The 26606-nt window shown below is 41.2% G+C and overlaps 1 protein-coding gene across 1 annotated transcript; it reads right to left on the bottom strand.

The window, feature by feature from the left end:
• Positions 1 to 514: 514 nt before the first annotated feature.
• LOC146324587 (myosin-7-like) lies at positions 515 to 26571 on the bottom strand. Its single transcript, XM_084720161.1, has 46 exons — positions 26487 to 26571; positions 23588 to 23687; positions 23396 to 23499; positions 22323 to 22466; positions 21972 to 22128; positions 21626 to 21653; positions 20677 to 20770; positions 20473 to 20565; positions 20305 to 20368; positions 20003 to 20101; positions 17812 to 17915; positions 17541 to 17679; positions 16437 to 16555; positions 16151 to 16300; positions 15590 to 15760; positions 15232 to 15411; positions 14704 to 14836; positions 14461 to 14537; positions 14146 to 14233; positions 13774 to 13891; positions 13538 to 13661; positions 12920 to 13056; positions 12600 to 12770; positions 12393 to 12477; positions 12021 to 12263; positions 11740 to 11916; positions 10125 to 10270; positions 9941 to 10031; positions 9686 to 9843; positions 9169 to 9400; positions 8305 to 8431; positions 7407 to 7525; positions 7097 to 7293; positions 6370 to 6553; positions 6090 to 6255; positions 4991 to 5115; positions 4792 to 4907; positions 4476 to 4662; positions 3316 to 3525; positions 3093 to 3218; positions 2109 to 2199; positions 1946 to 2025; positions 1762 to 1866; positions 1580 to 1675; positions 858 to 1001; positions 515 to 756 (listed from the first exon to the last, which is right to left on the bottom strand). The coding sequence occupies exons 2-46, from the start codon at positions 23685 to 23687 to the stop codon at positions 745 to 747; spliced, it is 5811 nt and encodes a 1936-aa protein (XP_084576287.1). The 5' UTR covers positions 26487 to 26571; the 3' UTR covers positions 515 to 744.
• Between the last annotated feature and the right edge of the window lie 35 nt (positions 26572 to 26606).

Below are 26606 nucleotides of genomic sequence, written 5' to 3'. Positions count from 1 at the left end.
AAAACTAAAAGAAGATAAAGACTGCACAGAGCTGCAGTGTTCTGCACTGTGAGACACTTCAATATCATTAATGAATGATAATATCAAAAACATCACTTAATGCAGGATTCATGTAAAGTAATAAGGCTGATTTTCATCTGCAGTCCCTGACAGGTTGATGGCATGAAAACTCGTTTAAAGAAAAACATACAGCCGCAGCTTCAGTCGTAAATTACTTATTGTCCCATAACCTATATCTTATTTTGTCCTCAACTTCTCCAGCTCATAAAACAGGCACATTTTTCAACATTTTCAGCAACAAGCAGGAAACTTTTCACTTAAACTGAGGAATAAAAGAAGGAGGACTCTGCTGTGAGAACAGTCCAGTTCACCAATCCATGTTTCCAGCAAATAGCCACAGCCTCAGTCTGTGTCTGACATTAATGTCCTCACCTTCCTTCACCTTCTCCCTCAATCTCAGCATTTGTTACCAAACCAGCTACCAGTGTTGGAAATGAAAACGTGACGTGAGTCGACTCTCCTGCTGACACCAGCTCTCACACATACTCACTGCCTTCAACACTTCCTGTACAAACCAGTTCACTTTGTGCTTTACAGTGGAAATATAAAAACATGCCGACATGGTTTCACACAGCAGATACAGATTCATGATTGTGGACTACACATCAGAAACACACACACAAATCAAACATGAGAAACGTCACACAGAAAACCACTGATGGAGTCTGAAGAGGCAGCAGAGCTTCACTCAGCGATCTACAAACAGAAGATTAGAAAACTTTAACTAATCACACAGACAAAACATTTCATTTTTATTGATGATGTTATTATGAGGAAACAGTTTCAGATCGTCTCACCATGGCGACCTTGCTGGTCTGTTCGCGGGTCCGAATCCGCAGCTTGTTGACGGTCGTCTCGGCGATGTCGGCTCTCTCCTCGGCGTCGTCCAGCTCGTGTTGAACTTTCCTGAAACGCACCGCGCTGCAGCTCACCTGCTCCTCCTGGTGGACACACAGAGGAACGACAGCTGTGGTTCAGCTTTAAACCTGTAATAACTGAATTTTTTGTCCACTTGTGGGCAGCAAAAACTGGTTAAATAAAGGTCGATCTTTATTTAACCAGATAAGTCCACTGAAAAGCAGTTCTCATTTATGATGATGACCTGGCAAAGAGACAAAAAAAGGGGGGAAACCAAAGAGAGACTGGAGAGAAATAACAGAAAAAACCAAAGTCTCTGGTGAGAACACACAGACACACACACACACACACACACACACACACACACACACACAGACACCCTCGATGCCTGCTGTTGCTCACTAGCTTACAGCTAATGTTTTCTGACTGTTTGGGCAGAATAAACACAAATTATCCTGCGGTTAAACATGCATGAGTAACACAAGGCCAGACTTTACTTTCTGTGTGAACACACCATCAGAGCTTTTCCTCTCAGTGCTGAGAGTGAACCAGAACTGTAAAGTTGTGTCTGGACAGAAACAATGATCTAAAAACTCAATATAAAGCCCCATAAAGCTGCAGGGATAACTGTTAATGTAATAATATATCAGTGAAGACTCACAGCAGTCTCAGCTTGTCTCTTGTAGCTCTTGACTTTGGTCTGAAGCTTATCGATCAGATCCTGCATCCTCAGCAGAGTCTTCCTGTCCTCCTCCGTCTGCAGGACAACAGAGATAAATAATGAAAACCCACATAACATAGAACCAACAGAACATGTGTCTGACTAGGACAGAAGCAGCAGACCTGGTACATCAGCTCTTTGCACCTCCTCTCGTAGCGACGGACTCCTTTCTGGTACTCCTCGCTCTTCTTCTGCTCCACTATCAGCTCCGTCTGCAGCTCCCTCACCTGCACACACAGCAGAGCTCCTGTCTCACCACTCAGCTTTACTCAGGTCTAATAAAGTCACTCCTCCTTCTGTACTCACTCTTGTCTCCAGTTTATGAAGCTGTTTCTTTCCTCCCTTCAGCGCCATCTGCTCCGTCTCATCCAGTTTGACCTGCAGCTCTGTTAAAAACACACCGACACCGTTAACATCAACCTGCAGGTGAACTCATTAACTGTTAATCATGTGTTTCAGTGTTTTCTACCTTTCACAGTGGACACCATGTTTTTCTTCATTCTCTCCAACATGCTGCTGTTGTCCTGCTCCTTCTTCAGCTCCTCAGCCATCACAGCCGCCTGGTGAAACACACACACACACACACGCACAGAATTTAGGTAAAGTCCCCCCAAAAACAGGCAATACAGCAAAATAATCAAATAAGGCTGCTCCAATCAATCATTAACTTGTTGTACAACAACAGGTCCCAAGGTACCGCTGTGATTATTTTCAAGTTGTTTTATACGTCTACTTAATAAATAATGCTGTTTAGAGTAGTAGGAATGAACTGGTAGCTGAAGAGGTGGCAGTTTAACATCCTGGGTGGTGTCGAGGTTCCCCTGAGCAAAGCACTGAACCCCCAGCTGCTCAGGTTGCCTGTTTGTGGGCAGCATCCATCACTCTACCACCTCTCCTACAAAACTGCATGTGCATGTGTATATACAAGCCTTCAAGTGTGTAAAATGGTTAACATGAATAACGTGAATTTCCTCCAAGAGGGATTAAAAAAAGGACGCTCTTCTAAATAAATAATGCTGTGTGATAAATAGAAGGCTTCGATATCGGTCCCAAAACGACTGATCGGCACAAACTCACATTCCAAGAAAACATTTAAAAAAAAAGAAAACAATTCAAAACAGCAGCTGAAAAAACTAGCGCTGCAACCAACAGTTATTTTCATTTCTATAAAATGTCAAAATATTGTGAAAAATGCTGATCACAATTTTCCAAAGACCAAAGTGACGTGACTTCAAATTGCTTTTCTGTCGAACCAACAGACCAAAGATTCTTCATTTACTGTCATAAATGACAAAAAGCAGCAAATCCTCAAATTTAAGAAGCTGCAACCAGCAAAACCATTGATCATCACTTTGGATCAACCAACTGACTAATCAGTGCAGCTCTAAAGAAGCTCAGTGTTAGTTTGGATGGGTCAGGGGTCAGAAGTCAGAGGTCAGAGGTCAGAACTGACATCAGTGATGGCCTTCTTGGCTTTTTCCTCAGCGCTGCGACTCTCCTGCACTGCCTCGTCCACCTCTCCGGTCAGCAGAGACAGATCGGCCTCCAGCTTCCTCTTTTGGTTCAGCAAACCTGTGTTCTGAAACACAAGAAGGAAATCAGTCTGGTGATCAAACAAATCAATTTATCAGCCGATGATCAGTTGTGATGGTGATCTATCGTGACCGTGTGTGTACCTGTGTAGTGAGCAGGTTAACTCTCTCCGCCACCTCCACCAGCTCGTGTTCAGCCATCTTGCGGACGTGGTCGGTTTGTTCCAGGACCCCTCGCAGCTCCTCCTCCTCGGCCGTCATCAGCGAACAGCGTCGCTCCAACAGGACGATCTGCTCTCTGAGCTGATTGGTCAACTGGACTTTATCTTCCAGCTCCACCTGTTGCTCTTTAACCTATGAGAGGACGCAAAATACAACACAATGCATCACAAATGCTGTTCCAGTAGCCGTGGCGCTGCCGTAAAATTATGCATCCATGCCTGATGGAATCAGGCTGCAAGACATCCAAAATGTTATTTTCTTGAGCCCTAGTAACTGCTAACTACTGCTCACTGTACTCTGTCGTAACTGTCTTCAGCTGCAGCTAGCCGACTAGCTCCTGGAGCACACCGCAAGAAACTGAACCGGGCTCAGCAGCCTCTGAGTGAACACAGCCAAACCACGACCAAACACAGTCTCTGAGACTGACAGGGACCAAACTCACCACAAGACCACACCACCACAAGGCAAAGACAAGAGAGACATGAAGCGGAGAGAAACGAGCAGACGTTCGGGCATTAAAGAGGCCATGGGGAGCCAGAATATTTTCACATCTACTGTGTTTCATGGTTTATGTTTTCATAGTCACTTCCTGTTTTGTTTGTCTTCCCTTGTGTGTCTTTGTTGTTTTAACTTCCTGTCCTTGTGTGTTTTCCTGCTCTTTTTGATCACTGATTATTTTCACCTGTTCCTGTTATCTTCCTCACTAGTCTATTTAATCCTGTGTCTTTACCTCCTTAGTTGTTTGTTTGTCCTTGTTGGTTTGTCTCTACCAATGTTTCCTTGTGGATTTTTTGCTTGTCGTTTCCTTTTAGATTATTTCTTTTCCTGCACTTTGATTTTTGTGTCTCTTCTACTGGATTTTTGGTTGCCTTCATCTCACCTTTGCCACCTCTGTAAGTTCTTTGTGTTTGGTTTTCTTATTAAACTTTTGAAGTCAACCACTCCTATCATAGTCTGCACATTTGGGTCCTTTCTCCTCTAAGAAAGGACCCAAAGTCCAGAGTCCAAATAGCTTAATACAGAGAATGCAAACTGAGCTGTCAGAGTATTATGAACTCAGTATTTTCTCCCCATGAGCCTACCTGTGTCTGCAGGTGTCTGATGATCTTCTGGCTCTCGGCTGCCTGTCTGTTAGCGTGTCCCAGCTGAACCTCCATCTCGTTCATGTCAGACTCCATCTTCTTCCTCAGACGAACCGCTTCACTGCGACTGCGAACCTCCGCCTCCAAACTGGCCTGCATGGTCTCCAGGGAGCGCTGGTGGTTCCGCCTGGTGGACAGAACTGGTATTATTATTTAAATACTCTTAAATGACTACTGTTGTTCTTCAGCTACATTTGTCCATTATTTTTTAAATTATATCACATTAAGTGAGTCTGTTATTTGAGATTTGTGGTACCTGAGATTTTCGATCTCCTCATCTTTCTCTGCAATCTTGCGCTCGATCTCGGTCCTTAACTGCTGCAGCTCCATCTGATATCTCAGGATCTTTGACTCCTCGTGCTCCAGAGTCCCCTGGTTGGTACAGAGTTGTTATTACAGTGAAGAGTTCAGTTTGTAGAGAGACGACAGCTATGTACAGCAGATACATCAGTTACCTCTGCTTCCTCCAGAGCTGCTCTGATATCACTCTTCTCCACATGGAGGATCTTCTTCATTCTCTCCAGCTCATGGATTGTCTTCCCTCCCTGACTGATCTGGTCTGTCAGGTCCAGAATCTCCTCTGCAATCAAGCACAGTTGAACGATTCGTCAGTCGAGTACAATATTCATTTAGGTCCATAATGTTCAAACGATTCAGACTGTTGCTTTGTTCTCTCGTGATGCAGCCGTCAAACGGTCTGAAATTATTTCCCACGGCTCAATGTTTCTGTTTCTACAAATTAGATGGTGCAGTTATCCTTGGAAACTGTTTGGAAAATGGCGGTCACTTACAAGAAATACTTCAACCAATCAGATCAACAAGTTGTATGATGTAGTAGGAGAGTGCGAACAGCAGAGCCATTTTGTAAATCAAATTCTAGCCAGTCGGGAGAAGAGTCAAAACATCTTTTTCATCAAGAAAAGCCTCCAGTGCCATTCTTTGCTCTTCTTTCAATGAAGAAATGATCTCTGATATGACTGATCCTACAGCTGCATCTTCGCCAAGCTCTTTAGGAGATGCCATTGTTGTTTTTGAACGCTTCTCTCGTTGTCATCCCACCTAAACCACGCCTGTTGATGCCAGTAGGTCCTCGTAGGATGCTGATTGGTCCGAACCACTGTGACACAGACACTTGATGCCTGACAAGATGGACTGTTGCATGATCTTGTGATCTCACAAATCCAGCTGCTTCATGAGGTAAATGATACTTTGATGTCATCTTGGTTGCTTACAGACCTGCAAGCCTGTGTAAGAGTGAACTGACAGCACCGCTGACCTGACGTTGTAAAAGATATGTCTTGTTTCTGTGACCCAACAGTCCCGTGAGTTTTTTAAATTTTTAAAATCTGTTGATTTTCTCAATTAATCAAATAGTTGTCTGGCCTATAAAATAGTAAAGTGAAGTGAAGTGAAGTTATAGAAACTTGTCCCCTTTCTTTGTCAACATTCTCAGTGTTGAAGTCCTCACTTTACAAGAACAAATCTGCAAAAAACTAAAGTTGTATGTAGTTTCTCTCTAACAGAAGACGTTAGACTGAGTGATGGAGACAGTACCTTGCAGGTTCTTGTTTTCTCGTTTAACTGTCTCCAGATGGTCCAGGGCTTCCTCATAGCAGTTCTTCAGTTTGAAGAGCTCGGTGCTCAGACTGCGGGACTCTTTCTGCGACGCCTCCAGCTCCGTCTGACTCTCATCAAACTTCAGCTTCCAGTCGCTCAACAACTGCATCAAACAAAAACAAACCAACACACAAACATGTCTCTGAGCTCATCTCACCGCCACTTTCCACACTGTTCGTGACTATGTTGAGGGTTGTCACTGGTGTTGCTGACTGACCTTGTCGAAGTTGCGTTGCCTCTTGTCCAGAGCCAGAGCGGCAGCGTTGGATCGCTCCAGTTCAACCACCAGGTCTTCAATCTCTGTCTGCAGATTCTGTTTAGTTTTCTCCAGTGAGGAACATCTGGCCTGAGACGCCTCCACAGCTTCCTCAACAGTCTGCAGCTTGACCACTAACTTCTTCCTACAGACAACAAAATTGTGCAGTTAATGCTGGATTACCACACAATATCAACTCAATTATAATCTGATCAGGCAGACAACAACTGACATCACCATCAGATATCTTGATTACAGATATCCAGGCCAAGACTTCTTCTTCTGTGTGCCTGTCATTGTTTACAGTCTGATTAGCAACTTGAGACACAAGCATTCATCCTTTTTGAGGTGTTTTAGATCCAAATGACATTTTGCCTAATCACTATAAACATAAATATTATAATATTTGCATATAAATGCAGACAAAAAAGGGAATAAAAGGCTAAATCATCTATAGGCAATAGTCAGCGGGTTCTGAGATGCTCCCTGCCTCTTTTGCTCTCCTCATGGACTGTTTACATGCATATACTTCCAATACCAGCATTTTGTCCCCTGTCTGTCCTTTGGAGAATCGATGCTTGGTGGAGGGCTCTAGTGCACTGTGGTCAGCAAAGAGAATCAAAGAGCTTGCCTGACAGACCAAAAACAACAAAGGTAAAATCTCAGAATGAGTGTCTGTGTATCTTACTTTGCATCTTCCAGCTCCTCTATCCTCAGCACAGCGTCAGTTTCATACTTGGCTCTCCACTGAACCACCTGGCTGTTGGCTTTAGACAGCGCCCTCTGCAGCTCCGCCTTCGCCTCCTGCTCTTCCTCCAGCTGCTCTCTGAGCAGACTGCAGTCATGACGAGACGCCTGCACTGCATGAGCCAGCGCCACACGAGCCTGAAATAAACAAATATTTACTTCTGACCACAATTTCTGACGCTCTAATCAAAAGTAAACCAACATATTCCAGTTAACACAACTTCAACAGAGTTTTAAGGGCTCAATGTTACTTTGCTCTCCTCCTCCAGCTGTCTCTTCAGACCATCAGAGTTTTGGCAAAGTCCTGCCTTGGAGCGCTGGAGCTGACCAATCATAGAGTCCCGCTCCTCCAGACGACGGCTGTACTCAGCTAGAATGGCATGAAGAAGAAGTCGAAAGTAGGTAAGTCAAGCCTCATTTATTAGGTCTTCTTTAACTTTAACTTCTTAAACTAAATCTAACTATTGAAGATTCAATGTTATGTTTATAAAATGAATTATGTTTAAGATAAGGATGTTCCTGACAACCAGATTCCCAGTCAATGAAATAGAAATTCTAATGTGGACTTGTCAACTAGTCTAATGACAATTTACAATTTATAAATCGATAAGGTCCTAAAAATGGCAACAACTTTAGAAATACGTTGTTATGTTTTGTTTTTCAGACCAAGCAGGATCACAGTGTTTAACCCTGACACACAGTGTGGCTAATGTTAGCAGTGCTAGCATTAGCAGCCTGCTCTCCTTGCAGGTTAACGTCCACATGTCTGTGCTGAATGTGGTTACACATCACTTCGGTCAGAGGTTATATGACACTTTATTCATTTATTCTTTATTCATCATCTTTATACAAACTTATTTTTATTTTCTAGATCAAAATACTGTTGCGGTTTTTACAAGATTTTTATCTTTGTCTCACTTTCCATTTTACACCAAGGTACATAACATCTTATAAGCAAAAGCTGAGCAGTGCTGTACATTAGTAAAATAACTGACTAGTACTTCTGGTGCCATTTAAGATACTTTACCCTCATGCTTTTATTTACACACGTTCTGATACAAACACACTTCCACAAAACCTCAGTGAGACAGGTGCTTAATTAAAAATGTATTGTTTTATGATAAGTGTGAATGCATGTGTGTGTTGTACCAGTCTCTGTGACTGCTCGTGCTTTCTGAGCAGAAACTTCAGTCAGTTGTCTCTGCAGCTCCTCTGTTCGGCTCCTGCTTTCATTCAGCTGGTCCTCAAAAGCCCTGCACATCTTCTCCACAGCTCCCTACACACACACACACACACACACACACACACACACACACACACACACACACACACACACACAAGAAACCATATCACCATATATATTGAATCTGGTCCAGTGTCACAGTGGTGTCATCAGGGTTGTCTCAGCTTGGAGATTTGTAACAGAAAGCTTTGTTATACAGTGGACTAGCAGAGATGGAAAGATGAAGGCGTTTTCCTTGCAGGGAAACTATAATAAAATGTAATATCCAGGGTCTGTGGAGTTTGATACATACTACAGAGTCAGTATATCATACAGTAGAAATATGAAATTTTAATATTGTGGGGCTGTAATGACTCTTTATCATAGTTTTATCTTTTTGCATCACAGTTTGTTGTCAAACCTTCAGCCTGTCCAGAAGAAGCAGCTAGTCTTTGTTTCTAACAAGGATTAAATACTAAAACACTGGATCCTACATATCCCATCATGCAAGTCAGTATCTTTCATTAGACCTGTCCCTGCCTGATGAACACACATTTTCTTTATTTAGTATCACTCAAGATGATGCATAGAGATAGGCAATGAGGATTGATCAAATCCAAAATACTGAAAAGCTCCTGGACAAACACTGCTGTGATCAGTATTTATGTTCGCTCTAACATAGCTGGCACTGAAACTCCTATCCCTAATGATGAGTAGCGTGACGGTTTATAAAAATTTATTGCAGAGCTCCTTTAAGCTGTCTTTTTAAGGTGGACTTGTTTTGTTTTTACCTTGGCCCTGGACAGCTGCTCCACGTTGGCAGCCAGGTCGTCGGCCTCCAGCCTGAACTCGGCCTTCTCCTTCTCCAGTTTCTGTTTGGCTCTCTGCAGAGTGTCGATCTGCTCGCCGAGCTCTGCCACCGTGTCCAAGTGCTTCTTCCTCAGAGTGGCGGCTGTCGCCTCATGGTGAAGCCCCGCCTCCTCCAGCTCCCGCCGCATCTTCATGAAGTCTGCCTCCCTCTTCCTGTTTGACATGACGTTAGGTACACTTACTTACAGCTCTGTTTAGGTAAATGCTCCCTCAGACAGTCAGCTACATGTTCTTTGAAAGAAGTGTAAAGACTGCAGACAGGATTAAGATTAAACTCTAGGGCAACTGGCTAGATAAATCCATTTTTAGCTAGCTACTTAACTAGCATTTTGCTAGTGTTAGCTAACTTGACCGTGACTGTAAGTCTTATAGCAACGTCTTTTAACGTCTTTTTAGAGGACAGGTGTTAGTTAGCAGAGCTGTAATGCAGATGATGACCTGTTGAGAGCGATCTGAGCAGCAGAGGCTCCTCCTGCCTCCTCCAGTTTCTCTCCGAGCTCCTCCAACTCTCTGGCGATGTCGTTCCTCTGACGTTCAGCTTTGGAGCGCCACGCCCGCTCCGCCTCCAGCGCCTCCTCCAGCTCCTCGATACGAGTCTGAGGGAAGGAAAGACACATCTGTATCAGCAGCAGTGATGAAGAGGAAGAGGAGGGAGATAAAAAAAAAATTCTATTCTGGATCAGTGTGACCAACCTGAAGCTCTTTCAACTTCTTCTGAAGCTGAGCAACCAAACTCTGCTCGTCCTCCATTTTAGACTGAAGCTGACCCAATTCAAAGTCTTTTCTTTAGTGAAGTACACAGAGAGACAGAAAGTGGAGAAATTGTCTTGTCAGGCAGAAATGTAAACACAGCTAAGCTCCAGATTTGTTTTGTTACTTTTTCAGTCTCTCCTCCAAGTCTTCCTTCTGGGTCTCCAGTTCCCTCACTGAGTCCATGGACAGCTTCAGATCCCCCTCCAGCTTCCGTTTGGTTCGTTCCAGTTCCACCCGCACTTTCTTCTCCTGTTCCAAGGAACCCTCTACCTGCAGGGAGGAGAGGCTGTCAGAAACCAGAGACAAAGTCATAGAATGAAGTACTTCAATTCTGTAGTGAATCCAAAACCTGGCAGCCTCTAAGAAATTCTGATGGCTATTAAGGAGGTTTGAGGGGTTGTAGTGGACATAAGAGGCAACAACGGTCATTTAGGTTGTCTTTATGGTCACTGAGGAGGTTCTATGAATTATTTTAGTTGTCCTTGTTGTCCTTTAGGAGGTTTTAGGGGTCTTGTAGGGGGTTGTAGAGATTCTGTAGGAGGTTAAAGTGGTCATTCAAGCAGTTCTAGAGGTCCTTGTGGTTTGAAGGATTCTCTAGGTTGTCCATGGGGTCTTGTAGCAGCTTCTATTGGTCATAAAGAGACTGGAAAGGTCCTTTATGTGGTCATTATGGTTACTGGGGAGGTTGTAAGGGTTCTTTACATTGTCTTAAGAGGTTTTAGGGATCTTTTCATTGGCAGTGGTGGACCTTTAAGAGACTCTAATGGTCATATTGGATTGCAAAGGTCCTTTAGATGATCCTTGTGGTCACTGAGGTGGTTCTATGGGTTCTTTAGGTTGTCCTTGTGGTCTTGAAGGAGCTTCTAGTGCTCATAAGAGATTGCAAATATCCTTTATGTGTTCTCCTTTTGGTCTGTCAGATGGTTCTAGTGGTATTTTAGGACTCTCTAGTGGGAGATTCAGTTGGTCACTAAAAAGTTGTAGGGGCCCTTAGTGGTGTTTAGATCATTCAGGTGGTTATAGGGGAGGTTCTTTGTGTGATCCTGATAGTACTTCAGGGATTATAGGTTCTAGAGTTTTTTTATGCAGTTCTTGTGGTCAGCTGGCATGCTCTGTGGGTCTTTTACATGGATCATTAAGAAAATTCTAGGGGTCTTTTAGGTGGTTCTAATGATAACCACTGAAACTGTAAAGGTCCATTTCTAGTGGTTATTTGGGAGGTTCTCATTGTCACTGAGGTGCTTCTAGATTTCTTCTAGAGGTTTTAGGTCCTTTAGGTGATTAAGGTGGTTCTTGTGCCACTAAATAGGCTCTAGAGGTTTGTTAGATGGTTCAAATGAGGAAGTTCTATGGTACAATCCCTTAAGGTGGTTCTAAAGGTCCTGTAGGAGCTTCTAGTTGGCCTTAAGAATATGTTAGGGGGCCCATCTGCAACTGAACACCTATGGGAAACTTTGGAGTGACATGTTAGAAAGCACCTCCTGCCATCTTCATCAAAATACTAAATGAGAGAATTCTGTTCATCCCTACAGTGGTGCTCCACACACGGAGAATCTGTGATTACAAGAACAGTGCTTATTCTTCATTTCATTCACCCAGAAGCCGAAGCTAATAAGCAAAAAGACAGGCAGACATGTTGGCAGACTGGAAAGACATTAGTTCAGTACAAAGACAGTCCTTCCTATCCAGGGTGTGGACAGACAGTTTGATTAATATATACATTTTGACACTTTTCTTACATTGTCCACTTGCTGCTCCAGCCGAGCCTTGGCCTTGGCCAGCATGTTGACTTTGTCCTCCTGAGCCTGAAGGTCACTGAGAACCTGCTGGTGAGCTTCCTGCAGGGCAGCTTTCTCTCTGGTCAGAGACACGATGGATTCATCCAGGACACACATCTCCTGGGACAAGTTCTTCACCTGGACAGAGAAAAACATCATCAGTTCCACCCATCACCAGTGCTGTACCTGTAGTTCTAATGTGAAGGAACCCTGCAGCGACACACAGATGTTCGTTAACACACCTTATTCTCCACTCCATGTCTCTCTTTCTCCACTTTAGCCAGGGTCATCTCCAGGTCGTCCACGTCTTTCTTCAGTGACGTCACCTCATCCTCCAGCTGACGTTTCTTGGACGTCAGCGTGGCGGTCACCTCCTCCTCATCCTCCAGACGCTCATGCATCTCCTTCAGCTTTGACTCCTGAGAGATTTTGGACTGAATCAGCTGGTTGCATCGGTCCTCTGCATCCGTCAGGTTGTCCTGTTCCTGGAGGATTAAAAGGGGGAAAAAAGAAAAGAAAATAATACGTTTAGAGGAGATGATTACAGGAGTTCGAAATGATGTTCACAATAAGGCTTCCCTGTTCATAAAAAAGTAAAGTATATTAGGACTCACAGCTTGGAGCTGCAGAGCCAGGTCATTTTTCTCCTGAACCAAAACCACCTGTCGCTCCTCCGCCTCCTTGCGTTTCATCTCTGACCTGATGGAGAAAAATACAACAAATGAAGGTGACAGACAGAAGACACAAGGCAGTACTAGATAAATAATAATATAAACAGAATTTAAACAGTCAAACATGCTGAGACAGACAGGCGAGCAGACCTGTCATACGCCTCTTTTAATTTGCTGAAATCTTCTTTGACGGCTGCCAGCTCTTTCTCCACCTGGGCGCTCCTGAGCAGGGGGCGGAGCTTATAGAAAAGCATCATCCATGGCCATGTTCTCACAGAGAAGAACGCTCTGAGGTTGAACTGGATCACTGTTACAGCTTCCCTGAGAGGAAGAATTAAAGATAACGGCATGTTTTAAAAATACATCTTTCAAATTCACCTGACATTTTGATAAGCAGCCATTCAACACAACATGTCCGCACCACTGACCACCCGCACGCTACACCTTTTTATTTTATATGTCATACTGACTTTCGCAGCATCATCTTTTGTCGTTCCATCCTCATCAGCTTCCCTCTGGCCATGGCCTGAACAGTGGTGAGGATCTGAGACAGACGGGCGTCCCTCATGTCCTCCAACTGGCCCAACAGTCCCGCCTTAAAAAACACCTGAGAGAAGAAGACAGAGAGGAACGCAGAACTGTGCTGTTCAACAGAGGTTTTGCAACTCAGAAGTAAGTTTCAAGCCCAAGTGCACTCAAATCCCAAGTCCTACTCTTTGAGTGTCAGCTCTTAAACAAGTCATAATGTGCTCAAAAATGTGCAGCCATTTAACAACAGAACATCAGCTTACTGTTCTTCATGTAACTTTAAAATGTCAAACAAAGTTGGATGTTGTTGCGTGTGGGGCAGTGACAATACCCATATTACTGCAATCCCACAGTCGTGCAGCAGCTTTTAGCTCTGGGTTTAGTCGATTTTCAGGGGATAACCCTGCAAACTTGGGACTAACCTGCTCCAGAGCAGGTTAACTAGCTTTAGGTTAAAGTCAGGGTCACCCCAGTTTGGAATGTTCCAGGATTGTGCCAATGTGAAAGCTCACACTCTATCTTTATATCCTGGTGTGTTATTCACAGTATTTGTGTTGTACCTTTGTGTGTCCAAACTTGTACTGGGAGTGGTCTATATCCAGAGAGCCCAGCAGTTTCTCCACAGCTTTCCTGCTGTCTACAAACGAGTCCTCTGGAATCGCAGTCGGATTCAAGATGCGATAACTGAGAGAGAAAAGTACACCCTGATTACTGAAGAGTAAAACCTCACACTGGATCATTTAAACAGCTCAAACATAAGCTTGTGTGTCTGTGTGTGTTTCAGTTTGGGACTGACCGTTGTTTAAACTCAGCGTACAGGATACGGTTTGGAAAGCCCTTCCTGCAAATCCTGATCCCCTCGAGGACCCCGTTACACCTCAGCTGATGGAGGACCAGGAAGGGGTCCATCACACCTGAGAAACACATGGGAACACATGAGACATCTTCAACAACAGCTTCGAGAATGTTTTAATATTTTACATTCAATCTGCGGTCACACTGATGTTAAATTAGTTTTATTTTGCATTTTGTTGGCTATAGCCCCTAATGTGTGTTAGAGTTATCATGCTAACATCATTATTATTAAAGTGATGAACATTACAGGGTTACTGTCAAGACTCCAGACATTTCGTCTTGCTGCTGTTGAGTCCTGCTGTTGTTTGGTTACCTGGATTCTTGGACTCGTTGGGGATGATGCAGCGCACAAAGTGAGGCTGAGTGCTGCGGAGGTTTGCCATCAGCTTGTTCAGGTTCTCCTGCATTTAAACACAAAAACAGAGATGAGATGCTTGCTGCTTTCATAAGTGCTCCTGGGCCTCACCTCTTGATGATAGTGACCATCAAAATTCATAGTTCTTGTATTTAGTTGTAAATATATTTTGTTTCAGGCTGTATTTCAGCCCTCTTCTCGATCACTTTATTCTGTCCAAACGGTCCTGCAGCATCTGTCAGAATCACAGGTATGAACAACAGTCCAACTCACCTTGTGTAACTGTGAAACTGTCTGGAAGGAAGCTGCTTTCCTCTTCCTCTGTTTGGTGTCAATCTTTGGATCACCGGCTGAAACAACAGTACAAACAACACTACTCACACAGTATCACCACACTCACTTTTATTTCTTTCTTATATTTCTTTCCATTAAAGTGTACTAATCTGTTTCGTGTCTGTTTGTTCGTCACACTCAAAATTTTCCAGACTTTGAAACGACAGTTGTTTGTCTAGTTACCCATCTCAGAGCTGATGTAGCTCTCGAACAGTCCTGCCATTAGTTTGTTGGAGGATTTCTGGAACAGAGCCACCACCGTCTCATTCAGAGGATCTCTGTTCTTATCCAGCCAGCCGGTGATATTGTACGGCACCTACAGTGAGAACAACTGTGATTATGAGTTTATTTTTTACACTTATTCTCCTACTACCCAACACTATCCAATGAATCTAATAGTCTAGTTTGTGTTTGTTTTGTGTCTCCACAGTTCTGCAGATGTGATGGAAATGCTAACTTTTAGTTCCTGAATTTTCCACTTCAGTACCTGGATCAGTTTGTATATGTATATTTGTTTGTATATTGTGATATTTCTATAATGACCAAAATCAGAAACTGATGGTTGCACAACCATGTTATGGAAATATGGCAGCTGTTGTGGATCAGGCAGCAAAAATGGTGAGATACACTTAATTTCCTTGTTTATTTCAGATAGCACTGGAATCCAACAGCAACCATGACAGTAAAGGAACAGTCTGAGCTGATACCCACCACTCCAGCGTAGTGAACCACCTCAAAGTGTGTCTCATATTTGCGTTTCTTGTCCAGCCGTGGCCGCTGGAAATTAGGCGACTTCCCCAGATGGTTGTCGTAGAGTTTGGTTTTAAAGCTGTGGTCTGTGGCCTTGGGGAACATACACTCCTCCTCCATGATGGACAGAATACCCATGGGCTGAAAATCCAAAATCCATCCATTTTTATTTTTCCCTTTCATAGAAAACTTTGTATTTTTGACCACATAGAATCCTTCACTGACATCAGATTTTTAATTATCTCACACCTCTTCCATCTAATTAAGCTAACATCCCATTTAATAACACTTTAGAAAAGACAAGAGCACAAACACACACCCTCTCTATGAGGTCTATGCAGGCTTGTAGGTCCAAACCGAAGTCGATGAAGGTCCACTCGATCCCCTCAGTTTTATACTCCTCCTGCTCCAGGATGAACATGTGGTGGTTGAAATACTGCTGCAGCTTCTCGTTGGTGAAGTTGATGCACAGCTGCTCAAAGTTATTGAACTGCAGAAATAAAGAGATAAACAACATTTTTTGTAGCTGTGTATCAAAAGCAGGAAGTTCTGTTAACGAAGCCAAACACTGATTTCCTTGGATGGTCACAGCTAACTGCTAACAAAAGCTAACATTAATTCTTGGGCTGGTCACAAAAACAAAGTGCTGGCCAAACCAGTACGTACTGGTAACCAGTCAGATACGAGCCAATCAGGAAGAGTAAATGGGTCATGACTTTGAGACAGGTGAAAACTCTTAGTTGCATGTTGTATCTTGTTAGTTAACAAGAAAGTCCAGTATCCTCAGCTGGGTTTAGAGTTTAGAGCTGAAAGTAAAGTTTGGACAGAGTGGAAATATTTGGATCCTGAATCGATGTCTTTGTCTTTCTCTCCTGTTTACCTCAAAGATCTCAAAACCGGCGATGTCAAGGACTCCAATGAAGTACTGGCGAGGCAGAGCGGTGTATAAGGACAAGTTGATGCGACTCACCAGCCACTTAAACATGCGGTCATAGGTGGCTTTGGCCAGGGCTGCCACTGCATAGTTCACCTACACACACACACACACACACACACACGTTAGAGGACCGGTCAGGATCACTGACGGAAAATACACATTTGTAGTACAGACACAAGAGATACTACAGACCATGATTGATTGATTGATTGACTGACTGATTGGTTACCTGTTCTACAGTCTGTCCTTTAACGATGAACTCATTTCCGACTTTGACGCGGGGGTTCAGGAGGCCTTTCAGCAGGTCAGCAGAGCTGATGCCCATCAGATACGCAGCTTTATCCACACCTCAACACACACAACACAAACAATTATTACCATTATTCTATTCTATTCTACTTATTGTGTTATTCTTGTACTTCTGCTCTTTAATTCTTCATTTCCTGTGTTTCATTCTCATTGCTGTTGCTGTTATGACACTTGAATTTCCCTCTGGGAATTGATAAACGTTTTTATCTCATCTCATCTCATCTCATCTCATCTCATCTGTCATTAATATCCATTAATGGTCGACAAGATGTTTATTGAATTGTGTTAATAATGAAGAACGACCTGTGAAATACAAAACGTACAGTTTGTTGACTCAAACCACAATATAATTTGTTTAATAGTCTAAGTTATGTTAAATTACTTTATTGTTTGGTTTTTCACTGCATGCTGTAAGAGGTTATGTGTTTATTTACATTAATTTATAGATTTATACATGACGTTCATCCTCTTAAAATGTCTTTTTTTTCTTAATATCTTAATTGATTTAATTCTGTGTTTTATTGTTTTTGAATGTCATTCTAATGTTTTTTTCTTCCCATGTAAAAAACTCTGGGTCACACTTAATTTTACAGTACACTTATATGACTTCATGGCTTCATGGTGTCTATTTAGGGTTTAACTGAGTTTTTTTTACTGTCTAATAAAGAACATTTTTTCTAGTTTTTGTCTAGTTTCATACAGAATATAGTTTTTTATGACTTATTAGAGTACTGTAAGATAAAGTGCGACCAAACTTTGAATTGAATTGAAACATTGACTGTAAATATAGATGGATGTCATGTCACCTCTTCCTCTCACTGTACAAATACATCGCGGATACAAACGCTGGTGGCATCAGCATCAAACAACGAATTAAAACCAAACTGATGAAAAAAATAAACATGAACACTTGAGAAAACGTCACTGTGATAAGAACTAACTTGTTTCCATGACACCAAACAGTTATTGTGTCTGCTGAGTTTTTAAATTTGAGCAGCAGATCATGACGTGAGTAAACTCTCACTCTCTGTGCCGTCGGCCTCGGCCTGCTCCTCTCTCTGCTTCTTCTTGAACCTCATGTTACCAAAGTGCATGATGGCTCCAACAATCTTGTAGCAGCCGTATTTCTCCTCTGGAGTGAAGCCCAGCGTGTCCATGGCGTGCTGCACACACATGCAGAGGTTATACTTCATACTTAATAAAAGAAAACTATGTGTGTGTGTGTGTGTGTGTGTGTGTGTGTGTGTGTGTGTGTGTGTGTGTGTGTGTTTTGGAGTGAGGAGTGTGTTTCTTACATCAGTAAGCTTCAGCTCCTCTCCATCGCTGATACCTGCCACAGTGGTCTCACCCTGAGAGCAGAAGTGGTAGTCGTAGGGGTTGGTGGTCACCAGCAGCATGTCTGCAACACAGGACGGCTCCGTTAATTACAGTTTTAAATAATATTTACTATTTATCATCATTAATTCTGAGAGTAGAATTCTGTTGCATGCAATCTCCACAAAATAAGCAGAAAGTTTCATCACTTTCATTTTCAAACCAGAACCAAAAAACTAATCCATTAATTGTGTTTGTTAATATTTTTATTTATACACCATGTAGAGATCAGGTGAGGAAAACAGCTGAATGTCCTGATGGGAGACTTTTTCTGTCTGGAAAAGTCTACCTTTCCTGACCTTTCCATGTCTGTAGATCCTAACTTTTTTTTTTAAAGTTCAGTTCAGTTAAGTTTTATTTATGAATATTTTCAGTGATTTACAGTCATAAAATATATTTGGATTTTGCTTTGCTGACAGGTTTATTCTTTGTTAACTTATACTGATGTGAAGGATCAATAAAGTCTAAATCAATAAAAATACATCATTATATATTTGTTGATAATATTTTGTATTAATGTTAATCTAAATCTGAAACCACTGTAGTACCTAAAGTTGTCAAAATAGAATAAATACTACAATATTTTTATTGGAAGAAAATAGCATAAAATGGAAATACTTGAGTGAGGTACACGTATCTCAAAATTGTACGTCAGCACTTGAGTAAATGTACTTAGTTACTTCCACCCATGGAACAGACACTTTCTTCATCAACTGTTAATGTTTCCTCAAAAGAGTGAAACAGCGCCCCCCTTGATTTTAAGTTTTGTCCGTGCGGTCAAACTTGGTACTGCAGTGTTACAGTCGAGGCTACAGAGTCTGCGCAGTTGGAAACCAGGTGAGGTTGGTGTCATTTGATGAAACAGTCAGGTGCGGTCAGTCAGCGTGACGGACAACAGACAGAAAACATCCTCTGAAGTGAGCTGAATCAGACTGTGACCTCCACTCAAACTACAGAAACTAGCTAGTTTTTCAATGTAGCTAATGATAGCAGTTTAGCTAGCAGTTAACGGTGGAGGCAGTTAAACGGAGACGTTAAATGACCTGGATACAAACCAGAGAAAGAACTTCACCGTCAAATAACGTGAGTCAAATACCTGTCTGTCTGCCTGCCTGTCTGTCTGTCTGCTGGTTTTTTAACCGTGTGGTCGTTGATGTTATGGAGGTTCTGGTTCTGGAGGTTCTGTCCTGTAAATGATGACGTAGCTAACTGTCGCAGACAAATGAGTACTGGTCGTTCAGTCACCTGTTGACTGAGAGAACTGCTTCTTAGTTGACTTATCTGCTTGGATTAATATCAGTGCTGAGATGATTAAAGGGGGAAAAAAAGGAAAAAACTTGGACTTTTCTGTAATCTTTGTGGAATATTGGAAAGTTTGTCATTGAAATGAGAAGCTGCAGTAATTAGCTGATTAACAGAGAAGTCGTCAGCTATTAAATCAATCACTTGATCAAGCAATTGGTTTGAATAATTGCAGAGCTGCAACAATTAATCGATTAATCACCTATTAAACTAATCACCAACTATTGTGATAATTGATTAATAGGTTTGAGTATTTTTTAAGTAAAAATAAAAGTCAAAATTCTCTGATTTCAGCTTCTTAAATGTGAATATTTCCTGGTTTCTTTGTTCCTCAATGACAGTAAATTGAATGTTTTTGTGTTTTAAGTAAAACAAGACATTTGGGTTTTGGGAAACACTGATCAATATCTGTCAATTGTTTTGTCATTTTAAAACAAACAATTATTCATCAGTTAATTGAGAGAATAACAGATGATGAAAATAACCGTTAGCTGCTGCCCTAGTCAAGTGGAGTGCGAATTTCAACTTAACGTGTTTCTTAATTTGATCTCTGATGACACATGGTTGTCATTTTATGGTTTATTACAGTAACTATATTACAGATTTCTCCTGAACCAACTTCCAGAGAGAAGAAGAAACTCTTATCTCTCTAATATGATTCAAATAATAATGAGATAAAACTGTATATGGTGAGATCATTAGTGGTTCTCATCTTTTATTGTTCAGTTATTGTTCATTGTTGATGAATGTCAGTAATAGATGGTGATCCTGACTTGTGATTGGACAGGATGTGGTGGTGGGTGGGGTTACCTTGTAGTTCTGGCTTGTGATTGGACAGGATCTGGTAGTAGATGTGGTAGCTTCTCTCTCCTGGCTGCTGGAACACAACTCTGGACTTTTCTAGAAGATCTGATAAAATACACACCTAAATACTCCAGTGTACTGTGGTACTATAGTAGCCTACTATTTAATACAAAGGACAATACAATACAAAATATATACTGGTTGAAATGTACTCATTTAATGTAAAAAAAAAAAAGATTAGACTAGATTGGATTTCAGCAAATTCAAACGTGAGGACTGTTGTAGGAAATCTCCTAAATGTGACTCACAGATCTCGATGTCAGCAGACGCCAGCTTCCCCGTTGGCCCAAAATGAATTCTGATGAACTTTCCCTGAGACACACAAACACAACCAGGCTCTTTTTTTAAAACGCATAACGATGCACAACACAACACGTCGTCCTCAGCTCGTCATCATGAATTTATATTGAACTCACAAAGCGAGAGGAGTTATCATTGCGGATGGTCTTGGCGTTGCCAAACGCCTCCATGGCTGGATTGGCTTCAATGATCTGATCCTCTAAAGATCCCTGAATAGAGACACACAGAGAATACAGACTGCACTATAGTGACTGATGGACACATAGAAACAACAACAAGCTAATAAAGACAGACAGAACTGAAATGTTGAGAAGACTCACTCCTTTTTTCACGTTTTCTCCCAGAGCAGCGACGATGGCAAAGTACTGTATGACTCTCTTGGTGTTGACTGTCTTTCCTGCACCTGACTCACCACTGACAGGACAACACAACAGACACACAAGGACTTTCACTGAGCTAAAATACAACTACCTTTAAGCAACATACTTTTAAAAATCCAAAATAACGTGACTGCTGCAGACTGAAAACACTGCATTCTCGTGTCATGCAAATACTGTAGACACAGAAGACATACTAGAAATATAAAAGTAAAATACTTGAGTGAATTTACTTAGTTACATATCACCACTATACACAGCTTATATAGTCTATGATATACATAGCAAAACTTAATTTTGACATTTCAATCTAATCTAGGGCCGATTATTTTCACAGTTAATCAGTTGATTATTTTCTCGAAGAATCAGTTAATAGTTGTTGGCTCGTAAAATACGAGAAAATTAGGAAAATGTCAACAAAAGTCCAAGATGACGTCCTCAACTGTTTTGTTTTTGCCCACACCCAAAAATATTAAGTTGACTTTCACAGAGGAGTAAAGAAACCTGAAAATATTAAGATTTAAGAAGCTAAAAGCAAAACAATTACTCAAGCCGATTAAGCGATTATCAAAATAGTTGCAGATTAATTTAATGATTAGTTAATTGATTAATCGTTGCAGTTCCAATCTAATGAAATTCATATTTCCATGTGTATTTTTGATAATGACATTATATATGCATATATATATATATATATATATATATATATATATATATATATATATATATATATATATATATATATATATATATATATGTATATATATATATATATATATATATATGTATATATATATGTGTATATATATATATATATATAAATATTACATTAGATATATTTGATGGCAGAATCTTAGTTACAGCCTATAATGTTAAAGCAGCTGTGACTTACGTGATCAGCATCGACTGGTTCTCACGATCTGTGGAGAAAAATGAAACCATGAGAGAACATGAGAAGAGGAGCAGTAGAACCTAAAAACATGTTGTTACTCCAAACCCCCCTAAACTCACCAGGATTAACGCTGTTTTTTTAAATTCCAACCAAGCATTTAACAGTAGATATGTAAACACATTGTTCTTTCATGAGCAGGAGTGAGTTGCTCACATGAGTTGGATCACAAGTTGTGGGTGAATGAGCTAACAGACTTGTAGCATAGTTAGCCAGTTAGCTGTCGCGCACCTGGATGGCTGGTTGAGGTCAGGTTAACATTAGAACTCAGAGGTTAAAGGTGACTCACTCTGCAGCAGGTCAGTGTAGGCGTTGTCAGCAATGGCATAGATGTGGGGCGGCGTGTCTGCACGACGCCTCCCTTTATAGGCTGTCACCACGTCAGCAGAGTAGACTGGCAGCCATTTGTACGGGTTGACTGTCACACAGAACAGACCAGAGTAGGTCTGACACACAGACACAGTGGGAAATTTAAGATGAGGAGGAGAGAGAGTATGGAAAGATACAAACGGCAAACAAAAAGATGAACAAAGTGCAAAAAACGGTATAATTTATGTAATTTCTTCCAGATTCTGTGCAAAGATTATGAACATTTCTCTCAGTCATGAGTCGGTTTGTGTGTATGAGAATAAACACTAACATAGATCATCCACATGCTGTATCTCCTCCTCAGGTTGAAGAGGACCGAAGCTTCATTGAGGTGAGTCAACATGGCCATGTCCTCTATCATGTCAAACTTTGGAGGGTTCATCGGCTGGAGGTCGTCTTCTTTAACTATCAGAAACTGAAACACACACATTCAACAGAGAGTTCAGAGAAGTTTCTAAACTGTGTCTCTGTTAGACCGTTTGACCATCAATGATCACCAGAGATCTGTAGATATCCTGCCAATAGTACATATCTTGATCATAGAATATTGATATTGGTGTTGGCCTCAAAATCCAATATTGATGGGCCTGTAGAAGTTTAACTTTCTCCAAAAAAGCCAACTGCTTCTTAGCGGTTGATTCTACTGAGTGTGGCATGTCTGCGCCACAGTTGTGTTTTATCGTCGACACGGCTGCATGTCTCCACCAGCAGCGTTTCTGAAGCGTTTCGGCAGCAGAGCTGTTTGCCTGGCATATTATGTATACTTCCTCAGATTTTGTTGATTTGGTCCTCTTTCCTTGCTTTTTGTGTTTCCACCATGGATTAGCAGGTTAAATAGATTCCTCTCTGTTTGGCTTCATGTTCGTGACTCTGCATAGGGTCTTTTATTTTGAAAAATTGATCCTCATCTCTCTGCCTTCTCTGTGTCTGACTTCCTGCCTGCTCAATCTGCTCTGTGCAGATTGATGCGACATTTGGCAAAAATAGATTCAGTGTGTATTTGAATTGTAGAGCTGCTTCTGGGGCGAGCCAGGGTGTAGCTGATGCAGCCATAATGCGACATAGCCATGACAACAACATGACTTTTACTTTGACAACTGGGAACACTTCCTCCAGAAAACAAGTCTACATGGTAGGAGTCCTTTGTTAACCCAGTGTGTCGTCACCCATTTGTTTTTGTACATGGGATCAGTACAGTGACAGTAGAGCTTGTAAAATCAGCTGATTGCTAAAACAAAATTGATAACCAACCCATTTAATGCTATTATTCATGATCTGAGTGACTTTAAAATTGAGTGACTGACAGCTGAATTGAGTAAAACATTTGCTAAATGTTGAACTAACCCGTCCGTCCTTGGTCTCCACAGTCGTCTTGTCTCCGTTCAGCTCTCTAACCTCCACTTCGATGTACGCTTCAACATCATCAGGCATCCAAACTCGCTTTGTACCTGAGAGAAATGGATCACACAGATTTCTAGTTAGTACTCAGTACATGTGCACATATACTAGAGAAAAAACACCACTGTGTATAAATACCATCAAAAGCCTGAGCCTTGGCAGCCAGGTGCTCCAAGTTGGTGAGACGAAGGTAGTGAGCAGCTTCTCCAAACTCCGCCATATCCAGGAACCGAGACATCTGAACACAAAAACACATGGAAACGCGTGTTCTTTAAAGGTGCATTCTGCAGCATTTTCCATTTCTCAAATGCAAGTGTGACATAGTACTTTCTGCAAAAAGACGTGATACTTCTGCCCCCTTCTTAGAATTGCTGAGCTGTATTTAAGAATCATGAAAAACATTCTTAAAGAAACTTAAAAGCACACTGCAGGACTCTTTTTATTCCCTTAAAAAACTGAGTGACTTTTACTTTTCAGTTTGTATTTTTATACACCTTTTGAAGTGTTGCATTAGGAAACATTGATGGAAACAGCAAAGTTCATAAAAACTTTGATTTCAAAAATGTTTTTACACTCACTCGAATGCTCTTAATGGGAGCTTGAAACACTTTTATCAAATAATTAATGACATAGTGAACATTTAACCGTATTGACTAGCCAGAGAGAAGAAGCTGTTTCTGCTGTTAGCAATGACTATCCCATGAAAGAATAATAACTTAGAATAACAACCTGCCCAACTGAAAAAATCATGATGATGGACAAAGCTCTTTACAGTTTGTCTCATTCATTCATTCATTCATTCAGTCACACACACGTGAGGCACTGGCCTGACAGAGGAGCCAGGGATCAAACCACCAAACCTGCATTTAGTGGACAACCCGCTCTACCTCCTGAGCCCCAAGTGCCCCTTTTTATATAACAAAATACTGTGATTCTAGTCTATTCTAATCTGGTGTTATCCTGTATTTTTCAGAATCAGATAAAGAATCAGAATCATGTTTTCACATATAAGACATTTGCCTTGGTATGTTGGTGCATTAAAACCACCATAACAAACAAACAAATATAAGAAACAAAAGACAAGTACTGCAAAAGTCAAGAAACAAGCAGAAAAAATCATAATAAAAAAAAAGAAAAAAAATGCTTTGAAATATATCTGATTATAAAATGAAAGAACTGTGCATTTGCTGGGGTCTATTTTCAGCAGTGAATTAATCTACATTTACTGCTCTAGTTAGTATTTGGGGCAGCAGGACAGTGTGAGAGATTGAGTGCAAATAAACTACAGTGTAAGAAGATCTTTCAGGCTGTGGTACAGACACAATACTTATTAGTAGATACACTGACTGTTCTATGGGATTAATGGATGAAAAGAAAAATAGATTATCACCAGACTTATACTTAACTTCTAGCTAGCTGTAAGGGTATTTAAACCCACAGATGGACCCAAACTGAAATATGATGTCACCAAATGGGCATGGCAGCCATTTTTACAATATATTTGGCTTACCTCAACACATTACTCAGGATTTCAGACTGAGCTAACAGCTGCCACATCAGCTCAAGAGGATCCGTTTGAAATGTTCAGACCTCTCCCTCTGTATTATGTTCACTGTCACACCCACAAATGAATTGCCCGGACAAATCCTAACTGTAAATATAACAGTTCATTGTCCTCAGTCATCATCGAACTATAGATGTTGCTCTTTGTGAGGGTGAGCATGCCTTAACTTGAGCTCAGAAAAAGATGAAAACCTTTCCTTGTCCTATACAGTACATCGTCAAGACAAATCAATTTCGATTAGAATTCACTGAAAGATCTTAAAACAACCAGACTGTGCAGAAAACTCCAAGAAAGAATTTAACTGAAATCCTAGAGAGCATTCCTGTCAGTGAGCTCAGCCTCCAGTTCAACCTTATTAGGGCCTCATGCAAGAACATTTTCATAATTTTAACTTTCTCTTACTTTTTTCCTCATATGTGTGTCATGTCAAATTAAACAAAGGCTCCTAACTTCAGATGTTCTGTAAATGATTTCCTACGTGTTTCAGTGCATGTTCATTAAATTAGCATAATTAATGCCCCAGTAAAACCATATAAGGCTACACGTCCTGTCCCACATGTCAGTAAGTGTTCATTCATGAAAATCAAAGAACTTTACGAGTTTGGAGACTTAAGTCCTGCTTTCAGAGTTCCATAAAGGGAAGTCTATAATTTTAACAGTGTCAGCCGAGGAATGGAGAAGATATCTCAAATGCTGTTAATCCTGATGCACTGTCACTGAAATAAAAAACAACTTAGAAAAGATCAAATCTCACCCCAGCAAGGCGATGTTGCACTACCAGGTATTGCAACAGAGGATGTTTCCCTGATTTCCCTGATTTACTTTAATCTGCATGTGAAGGTTCGGCCTGTAGGCTGCGACACTAGGTAATAGCAAATTTAAATTAAAGATGATATTTTTTATTATAATTCAAAATGCAGAGTCAAACAGGATCGCTTCAACATAATTATAAGATTTTCAAACTCAAAATTGCTGCAAACTGAGAAAATATGCAGTGATTAGTGGAAAGACTTCAGTTTGGATAACAGCAGACTAACTGCATGACTCCTACCACAGGTCTGGACAACTCATAACTAAGAAAGAATACAAAATACGTTTTCCTGAGTTACTTGTACAAACCACTTCAGAACCAATCTGTTCCACCTGTACGGGTGGTTCTTACATGAGGACCTTTGTGAGTTATGACTATCCAGCTATGAATATGAGCCCTGATGAACTTAAAGACTGAGACTCGTGAAATCAGTTGGATAAATCCAGAAATATGAACAAATTAAATGTTGTATTTTGAGTACACTATACCTCCTGAGGCTGTAGTCTGCAATATAGCGATGACTGCAGAGGCTCATGGGTAGTGTAGTATTTGAAGCTGTCTATGTCTCAGAAATGCACGTGTAGACTTTAACATATAATATATTTGGTTAAGTCTAAACATGATTTCTGGTTCAAGCACAAAAATCAGGACGGTGTACTCACTGTGCCGGGTCAGTCTGGTCTGAAGCTGTTTTGTTGGATTTAGTTTTATTTTGTTGTAGCAGCGTAGTTTGAGAGGATGTGCAGAAGAACACAGTAAGTTAGTCCACAAAGCATCACATC

Source organism: Lutjanus erythropterus, chromosome 6 (assembly GCF_056507025.1).
Source record: "Lutjanus erythropterus isolate fLutEry1 chromosome 6, fLutEry1.hap2, whole genome shotgun sequence".
Lineage (NCBI taxonomy): Eukaryota > Metazoa > Chordata > Actinopteri > Lutjaniformes > Lutjanidae > Lutjanus > Lutjanus erythropterus.
The sequence above is the reverse complement of the archived record's forward strand: the minus strand, read 5'-3'. Positions and strand labels throughout refer to the sequence as shown.

What these genes read in the sequence shown, in the direction of transcription:
- LOC146324587 (XM_084720161.1), bottom strand. Translation starts at nt 23,687, where the DNA reads ATGTCTCGGTTCCTGGATATGGCGGAGTTTGGAGAAGCTGCTCACTAC. An exon ending in CTACACTGACCTGCTGCAGA is followed by an intron (nt 21,654 to 21,971) that starts GTGAGTCACCTT and finishes TTTTCTCCACAG; the next exon opens with ATCGTGAGAACCAGTCGATG. An exon ending in GACATGGAGTGGAGAATAAG is followed by an intron (nt 11,917 to 12,020) that starts GTGTGTTAACGA and finishes TTCTCTGTCCAG; the next exon opens with GTGAAGAACTTGTCCCAGGA.